This window comes from Oryzias melastigma, linkage group LG4, assembly GCF_002922805.2.
Source record: "Oryzias melastigma strain HK-1 linkage group LG4, ASM292280v2, whole genome shotgun sequence".
Classification (NCBI taxonomy): domain Eukaryota; kingdom Metazoa; phylum Chordata; class Actinopteri; order Beloniformes; family Adrianichthyidae; genus Oryzias; species Oryzias melastigma.
The window spans coordinates 6,153,805-6,169,599 of NC_050515.1; the positions used below are offsets into that span (position 1 = coordinate 6,153,805).

Below are 15,795 nucleotides of genomic sequence, written 5' to 3' on the forward strand. Positions count from 1 at the left end.
ATCACACATCAATATAAGGGTGGGGTCATCTGGACCCCATAAGGTAGCATGAGGGTTAATATCAATTTGAACATCACTGTGTTATCCAAGTGACATACCTTAAAAAATGAGGCCTATTTAAAACTTTCTATGAAATATAATTTCAAAAGAATGTAATTTCGGTTTATGTTTAAGATTAAATTCAGACACTTCACATTTAAAACACATTTAAAGGACTGATAGATGCCACAAAAAAGTGTCTCAATGACACAATTTCAGCCAAAGGAGCAAAAATAGCCAATAGGAGGTAGGATGTCCAAACTTTAACCTTCATTAAATGATGAATTTTTATTAAAGTCTTTTTTCAATGTGTAGAATAATAGTAATGTTTTAATTCAATTTTTATTAAATCCCTTTTATGTTTAGATTTTTTTTTCAAAATAAAATTAGAAATACATAGACAGGGCTGATTATTAACGGAGGATGTCCTAATTTTTCATATGACTGTATTTGTCCACCATCGTGAGACAAATACCACAAAAAATGTGTTAAAAACAGCAAAACCGCTTTTTTTTCCCCCTTTTTTTTAACTAGGAAGTGGGTCTTTAAAGTGGCTGTACAAGCCAACAAGACACACGTGTGCCCTATAAGATGCAGTGGTCCCATCTACTACCCTCCGCAGACCTGGACAACCCAAAAAAAAACACCTGTATGGGTCAACTCCATCTACAGATGCATGCCACTAAGGCTTTAAGGCCCAACTGTCTTGGTTTTTAATTAAAAAAAAAGTTATTTAATCACTCAAATGTCAACATTAAAAGCTGCAGTTTAGCTATGAAATCAAGTTTGGACCATTAATGTTTACAAAATAGAAAAACAAAACCAAATATATGTGGATATAGACAAATTAATAGTATTACACCACAAGTGCAAGCATCAGCAAGTGAGAAGAGCATTCAGGAGTCTCATCCAAGCAGAGTATAACCCGACAAAGAATGCTGCTCCAGCCCACCGGGCTTTAGAAACGAAGGAGAAACACCTGCAAGGAACTTGCAACTAATGTGTTTAGCTTTTTGCTTGAATGGCTAATGAGACTGACAGCTTCTAATTTGTCACCCGTCCCATCTCAGTATCTCCGTGCAGATGCAGACGCCAAAATAGTTAATGTTTCCCCGGACTGTCAAGTCGCATTGCTTCACACCGACGTGGCGAATGAGGATGCGGGTTGACTGTCGAGACCTGACAGTTGCTCCACTGAGCAGCTGATGACTCAAACGAGTACTGTAGCACTGCAGGGAATATTTGTGCCAGCCACCTGTGCTGCAGGTATGGGAACCGGATGCTCTGATTGCTTACTGTGTCGAGGACTGTTTCAGAGCAAGCGTGGACGAGTTCTGCTTTTTGTTTTTGAAATTCTGCTCATCCACTAAAGCAGTTATATTTTCAATTTGGAGGATGTCAGAAGGAGCAGTCGAGCGTAGACGACAAATATGCAGAACCTCGCATAGCTCTCATACCTTTAGCGTTGACAAAAACGGCTCTAAAGTTAGCTAAAGGTTATTTTGGTGCGATGCTATCTGAAAAATCAACAAAATGTACATAAACTACTAATAATCTGACAACATTTTCACCATGCACCTAATGGGTCGACACACACCGCGTTAATTTCCCACAAGTGGCAATTACGCTGGCATCCGATGAGGATAAAACATTCCAGTATCAGCAGGTCGACGTCCTTCTCACACTCTATTAGGATACCTTTCTAACAGCCTGTTTGGCTGATGCCAATCATCGCTCACTTTGGATCAACCAGAGAGCGTGAGAATGTGGAGCGGTGAGCGCGTTACCTTGCACATGTGCATGCATGCGTTAGCGGCAAAGCTGCGACTGGCTGTGTGCAAAGAAAAGCTCCAGATGTTGCCGCTCTTTCAATGCGCAATAAAAAAGGCCCAGCTGGGGCAAAAAGCAAAGGAGGCCGGGGGAAGAGAAAGGAAAAGGGGAATGGAGGAAGGTGGGAATTCCTTTAAAAGGAATAATAAAGGGGGTGAACGCCATGCTGGAAGTCTTTCTTGAAACGACGGCCAGCGGAGGGCAGGCTCTGGACGGTCAGGATTCAGAAATGAACATTAACGGTCTATTTATATAGATTATATTTGATAAATTAACGAATTTCAAATGGACAATCCGGTGAAAACGAACAAGTAAATCTGGACACTGCGGCTATGCTTTCAGGATAAATAGAGACATAGAGATGTGTGGACTCTGAAGAAGTCCTTCATCTCCCACTGACCCTCTATTCAGTCAGCTTAGTCAAGATAGCCCAATCAGGGGCCTCCCCGTGCAAACACAACGCCTTTTGTTAGCACGCAACCTCCAAGCTTCAAAAAGAGAATGAAGCCGAGGAGAGAATGAGAAGACAGAGATACAGGGTGTGAGCAGTGGACTGAGAGCTGAATGCCGGCAATTAAGGACATGTCAATCTGATTCTTAAATGCAGTTCATGTGTTAAATGAGGCTCTGGTATTATAAGAACTTCCTGCAAGAGTGTGTTTTAAATATTTTAATATCCCAAAAGAGGGACAGATGAAAATCACATTAAGCGTCTCTCTGAAGACAGTTCATTATATAATACAAGACAGAATGACGGCGCGCCTCAGACTCCAGCCATTCTCCCTGTAGCGCAAAAATCAAGCTTTTCTCATGGTGAGATACCTCAATATCTTCTTTATTACATTCACCTCGGTATTAATGCAAACAGTCTGCTCTGCCAGACTGTAAGAAACATATGAATAAAACATAAGGAGGACCGCGGCGGAGCAGGAAAAAAAAACGTATGTGTTTCATTCTGATAGTCATCCATATTTTCAGCTTTTATATGAAATATTTGATCGGTTTTGTAAAAAGTTTATAAGCTGCTGTTTGAGGATTTATAATAGAATCAGAATTGGTTTAATGATGCAAAGTAAACAAACAAAAAAAAGAGTTTATATAGTTCTTAACTCTAACACCTGAGGAATCACTGGCGACGCTTAAACAAAAAATCTTTAAAATACTGTAACTTTTTTGCGCCGCTTTTCTCCTTCAAAATCTGCTGGAATTATGTTGATCGTGTTAACAGTTGAAAAGTTAAAGTCAATCAAAGAACTCGGGTGTTAAAGGGTTAAGCAGCTTTTAATCTGTCAATGTAATTTATATATAAGGATGTAATGATTCTTCGTGATTTGGTAAAAAAAAGATTCAAATTCGCCAACATGTTCACCGTTGCAGAAAATTTAAAAATTGTTTTGTCTCGGCCTGTGCCTCAATTTAGAAATTCAGAGCTGATGACATTTGTCCATGCAGGCTCTCTGCGAGTGAGCGCCTGTTCAAATGCGCGCCCCCTTCCTGGGAGATTCTCGCAGTTGCTTTGGATTTAAGTCAATACTTTCAGGATTTCATGATGTTGAGATCGCAACTATAAACACAAATACAAGCAAAGCTGAGATTTGTTGTGCACTGTGCAACTTGACATTTTCGTGCAACTTCACTGCAACTTTGATCAATCTACCGTGACAACAGTCATGGTCAGTTCTGACTTCCTTCCTGGGAGCCTTTTTTTTTTTTTTAATTTTATTAACTCTCTTTAGGCCTTTGTATTTTTTTCTCTGCAAGGTGCGCATGAAAGGCCATTTGTGCTAAGTGCATGTGCAGCGGCTGGGTCTGATCACCAGGAAAATAAAGGTAAAAAAAAAATGATCAAACTTATTAAAAACTGTTCCCAAAAATAGGAAAGTCACTATTTTCACATAATGTAATAAAATATGCTTGTCCAGACAAGATTTTTTTCTTTTTTACTTCACCGCTCTTATTTTGAAAGCTGAAAATACGTGGCTCAATAGTTGCTTTTAACATTTTGAATTAACCAAACCATTCCTGTTTTTACAATTATTTCCTAAAATTTCCCGTAAAACAACAAGTACATTTATCCTGGGGTGACATTAAAATGTGAGAACGGCGATGTGTGCCTTTGCCGAACGTGTTAAATGTGGCCAACATGAATTTCTATCAGCTTTTGTGCTTGATCGCACTTAAAATACGTGCAAGTAAAAATCAGCCAAAACAGAACCCGTTGGAATAAAATCTGCTTAAATGAAAGGTCGATATTTCCAATAAAACCTCAAATATTGAAGGATTATTCAAATTTATATTTTGATATGTGAACGATCAAAGAGAGGAAATGAAGTTATAGTGCGGTAGGACATTTATAAAATAAATGAGAACACTGGAAGTAACTATTTGCCTGTTCGGCTCTGTCGCCATTTTGTCTGACGTCACCATTTAAAGTGTCTATTGTCTATTGCAAAAAGAAAACATACTTCCCCTAAAAAAACTTTAATTCATTGTGTTGAGAAAAAAGAAAAAAATGAAACTGTGACTTTAAAACTGTGAATCAAATCATGGCTCGTATATGATAGTACAGAACCGTGTGGTCACCTGGCTTTGTTAGCTTCTTTAGTGACGTCCCAGGCCCATGTGATGAAGTTCTGGCTCAGGTAGGACACGATTGAGTCGGCGCACATCATTTGTGAGCAAAACACATTGCTGAGAACACTGTCGTCGTTGTGGAGGTAGATAGCCAGCAGCTTTCTCTGTGGAAAAGCACAAAAAATGAGAGTTAAGCAAAGAGATAGAAGTCCTTCATGCATTTTTTTTTTTATTTCCTTGACTTTTTATTAGAAGAAAGTAATTTATTAAAAGAAAATAAAACAGTGCAATAGTATGTTTTTTGCAATTTTGAAATGACAAAATTACATCCAACATCCCAAAAATCAAGATCTTTTTTTTATATCTACAAAAAAATAAGCAAAAGGAGTTTTTATTTAATGTAATTGATTTTTTTTAATCAACAAAAATAAATTAAAGAATTCTATCTATATTTTAAAAAAAAATTTTGATGTTACATTTTCTAAGAAAATCAGATTTAAAAGAAAAAGCATAAAACTTTATATCTCATCTTTTAAGCATCTCATGTTTTAATTGGATTTTATGGACGGTTTGTTTTGAGGCTATTATTATCATTACTATTTATTATTTAAACATACATTTTCTTTTATAAGTTATTTTCCACGTATTCATTGTGTTTCAGGTCATTAGTTGTATGTGTTAATGGAAGGGAGGGTGAAGTTTTCTTTTTAAATTTAAAGTTAAATTGCACAAAGTATGAGAAGCACTTTTTATAAATAAAGTTTGATTTGGAAAAAACAGGAAAAGTGCTCTATAAATAAAGTAGAATTTAAAGATTGATTTGAATTAAATGGATTTATAAAATCCATACTGCGCAGGCAGATGTTGGCTGACTTGTATAAAACTGTTTAGCTTTCTGTGGGAGTCTCATCATGACAGCTTACGAGTGGATGAGGAGCTAGCTCGACTTTGACAGACCAAAGCGAAGCCACAACTCACAAAAGAAAAAAAAGAAAAAAGCAAATACCACTCTAAATCAAATGAAGAGGGCTGTAAATAAAATTCTTTGAGGATATGGAGAAAACAAAACAGACAAATCACTCTGTTTATTTTACACCAAATGCCAGCAGCCCGCTCAGGTTAGTAGCAGCAAGGCCAGACAATATTGACGAAGCTCCAAATCCAAGGATATTGACATCATCATATAAGCCTGCAAGATTTTCCTTACAGACAATCTAATTAAAAAACAAACACAACCACAAGCATAAAAGGTTTTGGGGGGACAATGTTGAAAATAATGCACTTTAAATTGCATGTCACTTCTCCTAGAAGAGAGCTGCCTTTTTATTTTTCGGGGTTCACTTTAACCACGGGCGCCGGGGAGCTGAGGGGTCCGGTTCTCAGGAACAGTGATCCGGGCTACGTACGACAGAAAGCAAAAAATCTACACAAGGCGTAAAAAAATCGGAGAGGGAATGGGGCGGGGGGCGGGGGGGGACTGAAAGAAAAAAAGTTGTGCTATACTGTGGCCTGTGTAGAATAGGAATGGAAGAGCACTGCTGTGTTTGCTCAACGATTAGTGCTTTAGAATAATCTCCAGGGCTCCTAGAGGGAAGGAGCCGGGACTCATTCACAGGGCCGATTCAACAGCCTGAAAAGATTAAACACTCATGCTGAGAAGACAAGCAAATTCGGTCTTGAGGGAGGAATGAGTGTGAAAAAAGTGAGAGTTGTACAAAAAAAGGAAGGAGGGAAGAGGGAAAAAAACCCACTTTTACGCTGGTGTCCCAACACGCATGCACAAGTGAAGGATTTCTCCTCACACATGCATGCTCAATTAGAGTAAGTGTAAAGACTAATCAATGTAGGCATTTTGGCCAACTCAACTCCTTCATCTTAGTTAAACTGTCCGTACCCCTCTGTTCGCTCTCCGCTTTCAACTTAGATCTTTTGTATTGCTGGTCTTAGCGGGGAGGAGAAAATCCCTCTGTTCAGCTAAATTACTGGTTCCAACCTGAGCGAGATAGTGACCCCATAGCCCTTCCTCACACCTGTTCACCTAAATCCCAGCACCCTTTGTGCTGAGAAAACTGACGGTTTCACACAGCACAACTGCAATGTTTCATCCATGTTTCTCATTTAATACAAGAGTTCCTAAAAACCCTAATTTGGTGAAACCTTAGTGCATACAATTCTAAACAATTAATTTATTACAAATTGGGTCAGAAATCTCTCTGGATTTACTCACTCATGTACATTTTATTTACATGCCCCTTATAGAGACCCCCTTTTTTGAAAATGGCACGAAAAATACAGTGCTCAGAATACAGGAGGCTAGTTTACTGCTGGAAATCCCACATTGAAACCAATGTAATCCTACCCTTCCACCTCCAAATACCAAGTCGTTCACTCTCAGCCGTTAAAGCCGTCTGCACGGCCAGAAAAGCCAATATTAATAAAACCAAAATACCAGAAGATATTGTTCTCATATCGCAATGCTGCAGACTGGACAACTGATGTGTGAAGCTTATAGAGGTTTTTTTGTTTTTGAGGGTTTGGTCATTTCCACTTCTCTTCTTTTGCTAACCTTTGATTTTGACACTAAAACTGTGTAGTTAGCAGAGCAATAAAAGGAAATAAAAAAAACAAGGAAATGGTTAAAAAAAACTGATGAAAAACTTAATTCAGTTTGGTGATAAAAACTATTGATGCAACAACATATGTTCAGTCTTCCATGTTTATTTAAGCTTATTTTCAGTTGTAATTAATTTATAAAACAACTCACATCTACAGTCATCTTAAGGAGTACCTAAAGTACTCGAGGAGTACATAAAGTACTCAAGGAGTACATAAAGCAAGAAAAAGTAAACCCAGCTCAATAATGAAGATGTTATGATCCAATCCAAATTACATCTTTTTTTATGTGTGTATATCAATGATATCCAGACATTTTTTTCTTTTAGTTGCTAAAAATTAGCCAAGTAGGACTTATTAAAAACCCACTCCAAAGAAAACTGCATTCTAGATGTTTTAAATGCATTTTTGTGTCATTTTTTTCTAATGATGGAGGACTTATATAAAGAAAATTCAGCATAAATTTACATTTCTGAGTTTTTCTTTACTCAAATGGTTGTGAATCAGAACTATATCCCAGACAGCACAAGTTTTTTTTTGTGGCTAAAAACAATGTAATCAAAGCACTTCAAAAGCTTCAAAAGCGTAATGCTTGGGAGTCTGGATCCCACACGACAGCGCGCTGAACGTTTAAGGATTTTTTTTTTTATCTTCACTGGTGTGTGTGGCAAACAAAATCCTGTCCACCTTCGTCATGGGAGGGATTTTAGATTTGACACAAAAAAAGAGGATAAGTGTGTCTGTGATATTTAGTGCGGTGAATTTTTCCAATAGCCTATTTTGCTATATATAGAATGGATGGTGAATTTATATGCATTTCCCCAAACTTCAATACAATATTGAAATATGGAGATACTAAAGAGTAGAATAAAATATATATAATGATTTTATGTCCAGGATATATTCAGCTTTATTTTAGTGTTGTCAATCAATTAAAAACATCTGATTAATCATACTTTAAGGTTGTGATAATTCACAATTTACCATGTTTTACATGGTAAATCGTATTCCACAATATGTAGTTTTTGAACAAAAACATGCCAAAGAGAAACATTTTTTCCCTAATTTTCACTGTCTAATATCTTTAAATTTATAAAGTGTTAACTCAGATATCCCAGAAGTAAATGTAAAAAAAAAAAAGTAGAAAGTGTAAATTGTGAAAAAAAAAAAAATCAAGTGCAAAATAAGGAGAAGACTTATGTCTGCAGTATTACTCCAAGAAAACAAAGATACTTATATACCGTCATAAGAAATAAACATCGGGTTTCTGCACTCTAAATGAACTTATACCATGGTCCAGGTGAATACTCGATTCTGATTGGCTGCTGGTGTGGACACACCTAAAAAAGAAGTTTCAGTCACATAGCCCAAATATTCTACATCACTTCTTTAAAACAAACTTTTACCTTATCTTCTGGACAAAAACAAACAGTAAGAGGAGAATTTTCTCTCTGAACTGGTGCTTTATTTAACTTTTCAGGACGATCAGCACTTATATCGCTTTTTTTTTTTGCCTCTGTAGTTGAGGACGATGCAGCTCTGGGACGCATTGTCTGCCGGACCACGGATCGAATATTCCGCTTTCTGTGAAAAATGGTTCTCAAAGTCTTAGCTCACCCTTTAAAGTAATAATACTGGTTTGTATTTATATTATTGTTCCTATTATGATACAAACAAATTGACCTTTTTTCCATATAAATATTAATAAAAATAGCCTTTTTTCAAAATATGATATAACTTTTGACAAAGGTTCTTATGACTTGCTTTCAAAATAAAACTTCCTTTGTCATATGTATCATTTATAGGATAATATATGTTTATTTTGCAGTTTAAGGTGCATCTCTCACAGAAATGCATAACTCCAACAAACCAAAAATAAATCAGAGCTAATTCAGTGAACCTTACTGTATTTTTTAACCTTAAGGGGGCACCTAAAGTATTTCAATTGTTCAAAAATAGAAACTCTACCTAATAACCCTTGAATATAAATTTTAGTTGTGCTTTCTGAAATCAGATTGATTTCTTTTTTTTTTTTTGTTTGTGGTACACAGCAATAAACAAATCTGTAAAAATGTTGTAGCTCAACTGTTAAACTATGAACCGCTTTATGGATTGCTGGTACATTATGGGTAATGCCAGTAGCAGAGTGACATTGTTTTTAAATCTTGGTGAATGGAAAAATAAAGTTTAAGATTACTGTTTTCACTTTACTCCTTACTTTTTTCTTTAGTTACTATTTGAAATGAAAAACTTTATTGTTTCTTAAATCAGAGAGCCACAATAGAGGGGTTAAAAAAAAGCCACATTTGGCGCTGGAGCCTCAGGTTGCAGACCCCTGGACTAGGCTGTAACCTAAACCTTAGATTGTTTAGTTGAGACGGAACTTAAATCATGGATTTGTTTGTGTTTTTTTGCTTTCTTGCCTCAGTCCTCATCTGTTTGGAGGGTAACTAGGAGCTCTTTGGTGGTAGACGCATACGTCCAAGTGTCGTACGCCGTTCTGAGCGGCTGCAGCTCGGCTCCTCTCGACTCTGCAGAGCTATTGCCAGGATTTAAAGTGGATACTTGGCGGTGATAAATCCCTGAACTCCCCACTCCAGAGAGGCTATGAATTTTGATGTGTCTTTGTGTGTGGCAGACAGGAGAGCGGTGTGAAGAGCGGAGGAGAGCGGGGTTAGAGTGATTAACCACTGCGTTGATGGGGATTTAGCGAGGATCGTGGTTGGTGATGGGTGGCCCGTTTCTCTGTGCGCTCTGACCAGCCGCTGATCCCCAAGAGAGTTCAGCTCAGCTCTGCAGCCCAGAGCATTTTCATTAAGGATGGATTGAGTCCATCTCAACAGTGCCCCAACACACACCTTTAGAAACACTTCATCAAATGTAGTGTTTTGCTTAGTGATTAGCTTTTCCCATCTATGGGAGAGTGCCACTGATTCCTCTGTTTATAAAACAGCAAAGTTATCCTCTAAATCTGCCCCATTCTCGCGTCCTTCCAATAATGTGGGCCTTTTCTCTGGTAAAAGCCACAAAAAAAAGTAGGTTTCTTTTCGAAGACGAAGTGATGAGACGGCTGAATGGCTGCTGTAATGTGTACACATATGCTACTGTGTAATGAAACCATCAAAAGCAGCATGTTCTGGCCTGTCGTCCAGACTGCTTGTGACAAAACATGACAAACAAGAAATAGCTTCTGTTTTTCAGAAAATGTCCTCGCGCACGACAGCTTCTCTAAAGCCATTCTAACCGCCGCACAGTTGGCGGGCTAAATCAAGCTCACTCAGAGTAAAACGAAATGCGGTGAAAATAAATATTTCTATGCCCCTGTGCAGTGTAGAGCACGGCGGTACAGTACGCGCACACACAGCGGAACGCCACAGAGACATCGGCCATATTGTGCTGGCTTAGAAGAGGAGATCAGCTGAGACGCAGGCACGGCGCCAGGCTTCGATATTGGGCTAAATTTCCCCGCAAAAAAAATCTGTTTACGCATCATTTTTTTCCACCAAGTGGAAAAAACGCTCTCGGTTTAGACCCTGTTGATAATTGTACTCTTTAAGTCATTTCTATAACCCTCTTCCTTCGTCCTCCTGGGATCTGAACCCCCAACATCTTGCAATGTCCTCGCGGTTTAATAAGGCTGTAATCCACACAAGCTGTCAGTAGTTACAAGCATTCTTAAAAGGGCAACGGCGGAGAACAAAAAATGGACAGCAGACCGCTAAAAATAAAGCCTGTTGTCACGGTGATGAGGGTAAATTTTCAGAAAAAAAGTCACTGGGTTTATACAGTGTTATAGATGCATATTCATTTTTACTCACAAATGACAAAACACAAATGAGTTGATCTGACTAAGTTACTTTTCTCAGGGGATCCCTACCCCAATATTCCATTTGCCAAGCTTCTACATAAATATGTCTAAATGTCAGAACAAAGAGACTATAATATTAAATTTAACCTCCATTTAATGTGTGCAAAAATTCATAGTATTGTAATCAAATGTTAAAATTTAGATTTAGAACTACTCCATTTAATAACAGTTTCAGACTATTAAACACGTGATTCAGCTGAATTTCTCAATTCAGGATTTATCTGAATTTTGTATAAAAACCTCTTGACATTTTTTTGTTTATTAACAAAAATCCACCACTAATTAACATTTAATTTGTTTTACTGTTGCTTGAAATAAGACAAAAGTCTTGTTGTAATAATAATTTAATCATTTATTTGCAAAATTCTTGTAAAAAATATTGAACCAGTGTCTTGAAAATTCTGATTTATCAGTTCTATCACTGGATTTAAACTCATTCAAAATTCTATTCAAGTTACTGGTTCTATTTTAAATTCTATGCAGGGATTGATCCATAAAAAAACATTGAGTGGCTCTATATTTCAGTTGTTTCAATGGTAATAAATAAACCAGAAAACAGACATTTTCTAGAATCCCTTCACTGCATCGTTAGCCAATTTATTTTGAAATCATAAACTGGGAAAAAAAGCCTCTAGAAACTGTGTCAAATTTTCCTTTACGGACAAACATGAGCAGAAATCACTAATCCAATCTAGTAAATGGCAACTATGCAAAAAAAAAAAAAACAGACAGAAAAGAAAAAGTTAAGTAAAACTTAAGAGTAGGATTATAACTATGTTTTTTTGACATTTTCTTTTAAGCAATTAATCAAACTCTATTTAACAATCATACTTAACTGATTGTTGCTACGGTATGTTTAAATCTATTATGGTTAGAAGCAACTGTAATGTCAAGAAGTATGTATTTTTTGTTGTTTTTATTCCATTTTTCCTTTGTTTTTGTTGCTCAAATTGCCTAAAATAAACTACATCAATCAATAAATGAACATGAGAATTTATCGTCTCCATACCCTGGGCACTAAAGTGTGAGAAGGCAATTGCAAAAATAGAAAAATAGAGCATTTCATGTAGCAAAGTCTCATCTTTTAAACATCATTATGAATCACAAATTCAAAGAAATCAATTAAATTGACCAATCTAATCAAATAATGTATTGGAAAAGCCTTTAAGGTGATGTTAGCGTGTGGCTAGTTTGTAAAGTCTATCTGACATTTACCAGGTAATAGATGCAGCTCTGGACTGGTCTTAGAATGATCTGCTGCTGCATGGATGCTCAGAAAACATTCTGGGATCATTGACTTTGTGGCCAAAGGCAACCAAACATGGAGAAGACATCTCTGAGTCACATGAGTCAAGAACATCCATAAATGTATGAAGGGAGGTTTAAGATTTAAAAATCCAAGATGTCAGCAGCTAATTGGTTCAAAGAAAATGGAGCGTAAAACAACAGAAATATTTAACAACAGAAATGCATCAAGTTCAAGTGCTACCTGAAACCGCCTCATCTCCATGAGCGGTTTTCCAGGCTTCAGCTGTCAGGACAGCTGGCTTCACATCTGACTACAGAGCACGTCACAATGCAGGAGGGGTCGCCGTAAACTCGGTGACTGCACACAGGTGATGCGGCTGCAAAACAAGCCCGGCCAGTCACCAGTCCACTCCCATGGGTCACGGCGGGGAGTTTCTACTCCACACGGCACGTGTGTTTAGACACTGTCGTGTTGGTCTGCTCTACCCAGAAGGCATTGCTCCAAAAACAAAACTGTACCGACATCAATATCCTCACTGAAATGAACTCTTTGTTTAAATGTTCTGACCACAGTGTCATCCTTTGCAGGGATTTTAAACTGTGTCAAATATTTCTTCTCAAATTGATGAGCATGAAGATGTTTTTGTTGTTGTTACCAAACGGTTTCAGAGCAATAAATTGCAGGAAACTCTTCTCTTGTTGGGGATCAATGAATCCATTGAACTTGTTTGGTATCCTCTAGTCTTCTCTCTTAATTACCATTGAAGCAGCAGATGTCTATGAAGTTAGCACACACAGTTCCAGTACATGGCTTTAATTTACTGCAAGATGTTTCTGTTTATCTGAACTATAAAGAACTGAAATGTTCAGAATATTGTCTTTAGACATTAAGCTATTGACTTTTTTCACTAACATTCAGCAATTAAGAAGCCTTTAATGGTTACATATGATGAGAATGTTTTCCTTCCCACAACCTCGGTCACAGGCAAGGATCGTTTAACGTCCAGATCTTTATTCAGAGACAATAATCCACTGTTTTTATTATTCTATCTTCAAGTGACGGGGTTAACATAGATACCATCAACTTAGTCATATATGAGGGCAGGTTTTAACACTAACCATGGTGTTATAAAGTCCCACAAGTTCAGTTTCAAAAGCAAATACATGAGCTCCCTTAATTAAAAAAAATGTTCCCAGTAGTATTTTTATTATGATTCTGAAGTTTTAAACCAAAATCCCACAAACTAAATGTATTAAAAGCCATTTTTAATGTTGATCTGAAGCCTCTGCTTCCAAAATCTCCTCTGAGGGGGCGTGGCTTTTGCAGCTGAGCAGAGTAGACCCTCAATTTATGATATATATTTATAAAATATGCAAATAAATAAAAGCCAAAAGGGAAAAAAAGGTTATTCATCAAAGCAAAAATAAATGTCCATCTTGACTTACATCTCTGGCTTTGCCATAGAAGGCCTCTTGAGACGCTGCCTCCAAAGATCCTATGAAGAACATCGGGTGGGTCTCTCCATACCTACCACACAGAGCAGGTTCACTCGTCAATCCAGCTGGTGGACATGGTCACATTCAAGCCATTTGTGACACAATTCTTCCTTCAATCAGGACTCACCTTGAGGAAAATTCGGCAGTAAAATGAAGTAAGGCATCTGCTTCATTCTCACTATTCTCTGGCACTACAAGGAGAAACAAATGCGGTTATTTTTTGGAATTAAAATCATACATTTCCCCTTCTTTTTGAAGGAGCTTCACCGTCCACTCACTCATAGGAGATTTCCGACAGCTCGAGGAGCCCATTCCGAACATCTCTGAATCGTCCACGCCAAATTCAGAAGCATCTTCGAAGTCGTCCCCCTCGCTGTCGCTGATCATGTGTACGTCTGCACACTGGAAGGAAAGTCAGACGTTAGCTTGTCCTCAGGGGAAGGGAGGAAGTTCACTTTGGTTTTCTGTGAAGCACCTCTTCTGTGGGTTCCTGCATGTTGGCTGGTGAGGATCTTCGACAAACGCTGAGGTGATGGCAGGGATAGCTGATTCCAGAGAGAGCTAGTGTCATCTTCAAACACGAAACAAAAAAGGAACATTATTACATCTTTTCTAATATCCCCATTCATAAATAAAGACATAAATTTCATATAACTGGGTTACAGTAAATTTCAAAACAATTTCCTCTTGAACATTATGACATCACAGCCCCCTTTCTGATGAAACAAATAGAGTGTAGGATGGAATCAATGATTTTTAAACCATTTTTTTTTTTAAATCAAAAAAGTTAAACTCAACTAAATAGAGCTGCTTCCTTACACCTGAACTGGTTGTTAGAGTGGGGTGTGACTCACTAATGAGCTCCAAATCCAAAGGCTGAAAATGTCATCTGGGACTCATTACAGCTACAGTGTCTTATATCAGATCTTTAGGGATAATAAACATAAAACGCACTATTTTAGGAAAACAATAACACTTGTAACCTCAAAAATACTAAATACATGGTGAAGGCACTTTTGTTGGTTTAAGTCAACAATTACTAATGAATGAGGGCATTTCTCAGAGTCAGCCTGAATGTAGCATTACCCAGGAATAATGCAACCATTTATGCTCCCACTGACTAATTGACAAGAGGCCATCAGAAAGCCCAGAAGCAAAGACTTTTCTGGGAGAATGCACTCCTAAACAACAGAGGGGGAAAGCAGGGAAGCTGGCTGTAATAAGCGGCAAAGAAGCTGCTCGACCCCGCAGAGGTCCTCTGATCTGCTCCATTGTCAGGTACTAAGAAGCACAAAGAACAGCTGGACGCGGGTGAATCAGGAGACGATTACACGCAACGGCCACTGAATCTGAAAGGAGCTACGCGGGCTGAAGGGAGCTTCTCCCCAAGTTATTCCCCAAGCGTGGGTCTCGCATTCTGCACTGAGAGGGAGGAGGGAATGGTGTAACCAGCAGAGCTTGTCAGCAACTGTGACCAACACAACAAATGTTATTTTCTGGTTTAATCAAGGCCATATTCAGTTAAAATCCATTAAACAAAAACACCCCTTACTATTGTTCCAACACGCTCTTTAAACAAATAATTGCCAACCTCAATAAAAAATTTGAATTTATTTAAAAATATTTATGTGGAGAAAACTTCTGAAGAACTCCATCATTTTCAATGATTACACATTTCTCTGAGGAGCCACAGAGCGTTGAAATTTCACAAATATAGTCATTTGATTTATATCGTGATATACATCGTATATAAAAATATTGTAAACTGCTCAGCCCTAAATCTAACATGCAAAAGTGTGACAAACATAAGACATGTTGGTTCTATTCAACTTTAAATATTTTTGTAATAGTTATAATGTTTTATTGGTAGCAAAGTGCCACAAAAAGTCATGAATAATTGCCTCAAATAGTGCTGGGCGATATGTAAAAAAAATTGTAAATCAATATATATACTATTTTATATTATAATAACAACATACATCACACCATAAAGTACATTTTCAATTATTATCTGTAAAAAAATGACAAAAAATGTCATTGCTTACTTTTCTCTGACTTTATTTTTTCAAGCACCATCCAACTGAATCGTCAAAAATAAGAAACACTTTCTTTAAAGTGCTCAACAG

The 15,795-nt window shown here is 37.4% G+C and overlaps 1 protein-coding gene across 1 annotated transcript in view; it reads right to left on the reverse strand.

Moving 5' to 3' along the window:
* Positions 1–15,795, reverse strand: part of faf1 (Fas (TNFRSF6) associated factor 1) — a 74,251-nt gene that overhangs the window by 21,123 nt on the left and 37,333 nt on the right. The window contains exons 9-13 of the mRNA XM_024278954.1: positions 14,145–14,240; positions 13,948–14,071; positions 13,797–13,860; positions 13,619–13,700; positions 4,453–4,607 (exon numbers count right to left, since the gene is read on the reverse strand). Coding sequence (XP_024134722.1) covers positions 4,453–4,607; positions 13,619–13,700; positions 13,797–13,860; positions 13,948–14,071; positions 14,145–14,240 — 521 coding nt within the window. The remainder of the gene's footprint in view (positions 1–4,452; positions 4,608–13,618; positions 13,701–13,796; positions 13,861–13,947; positions 14,072–14,144; positions 14,241–15,795) is intronic.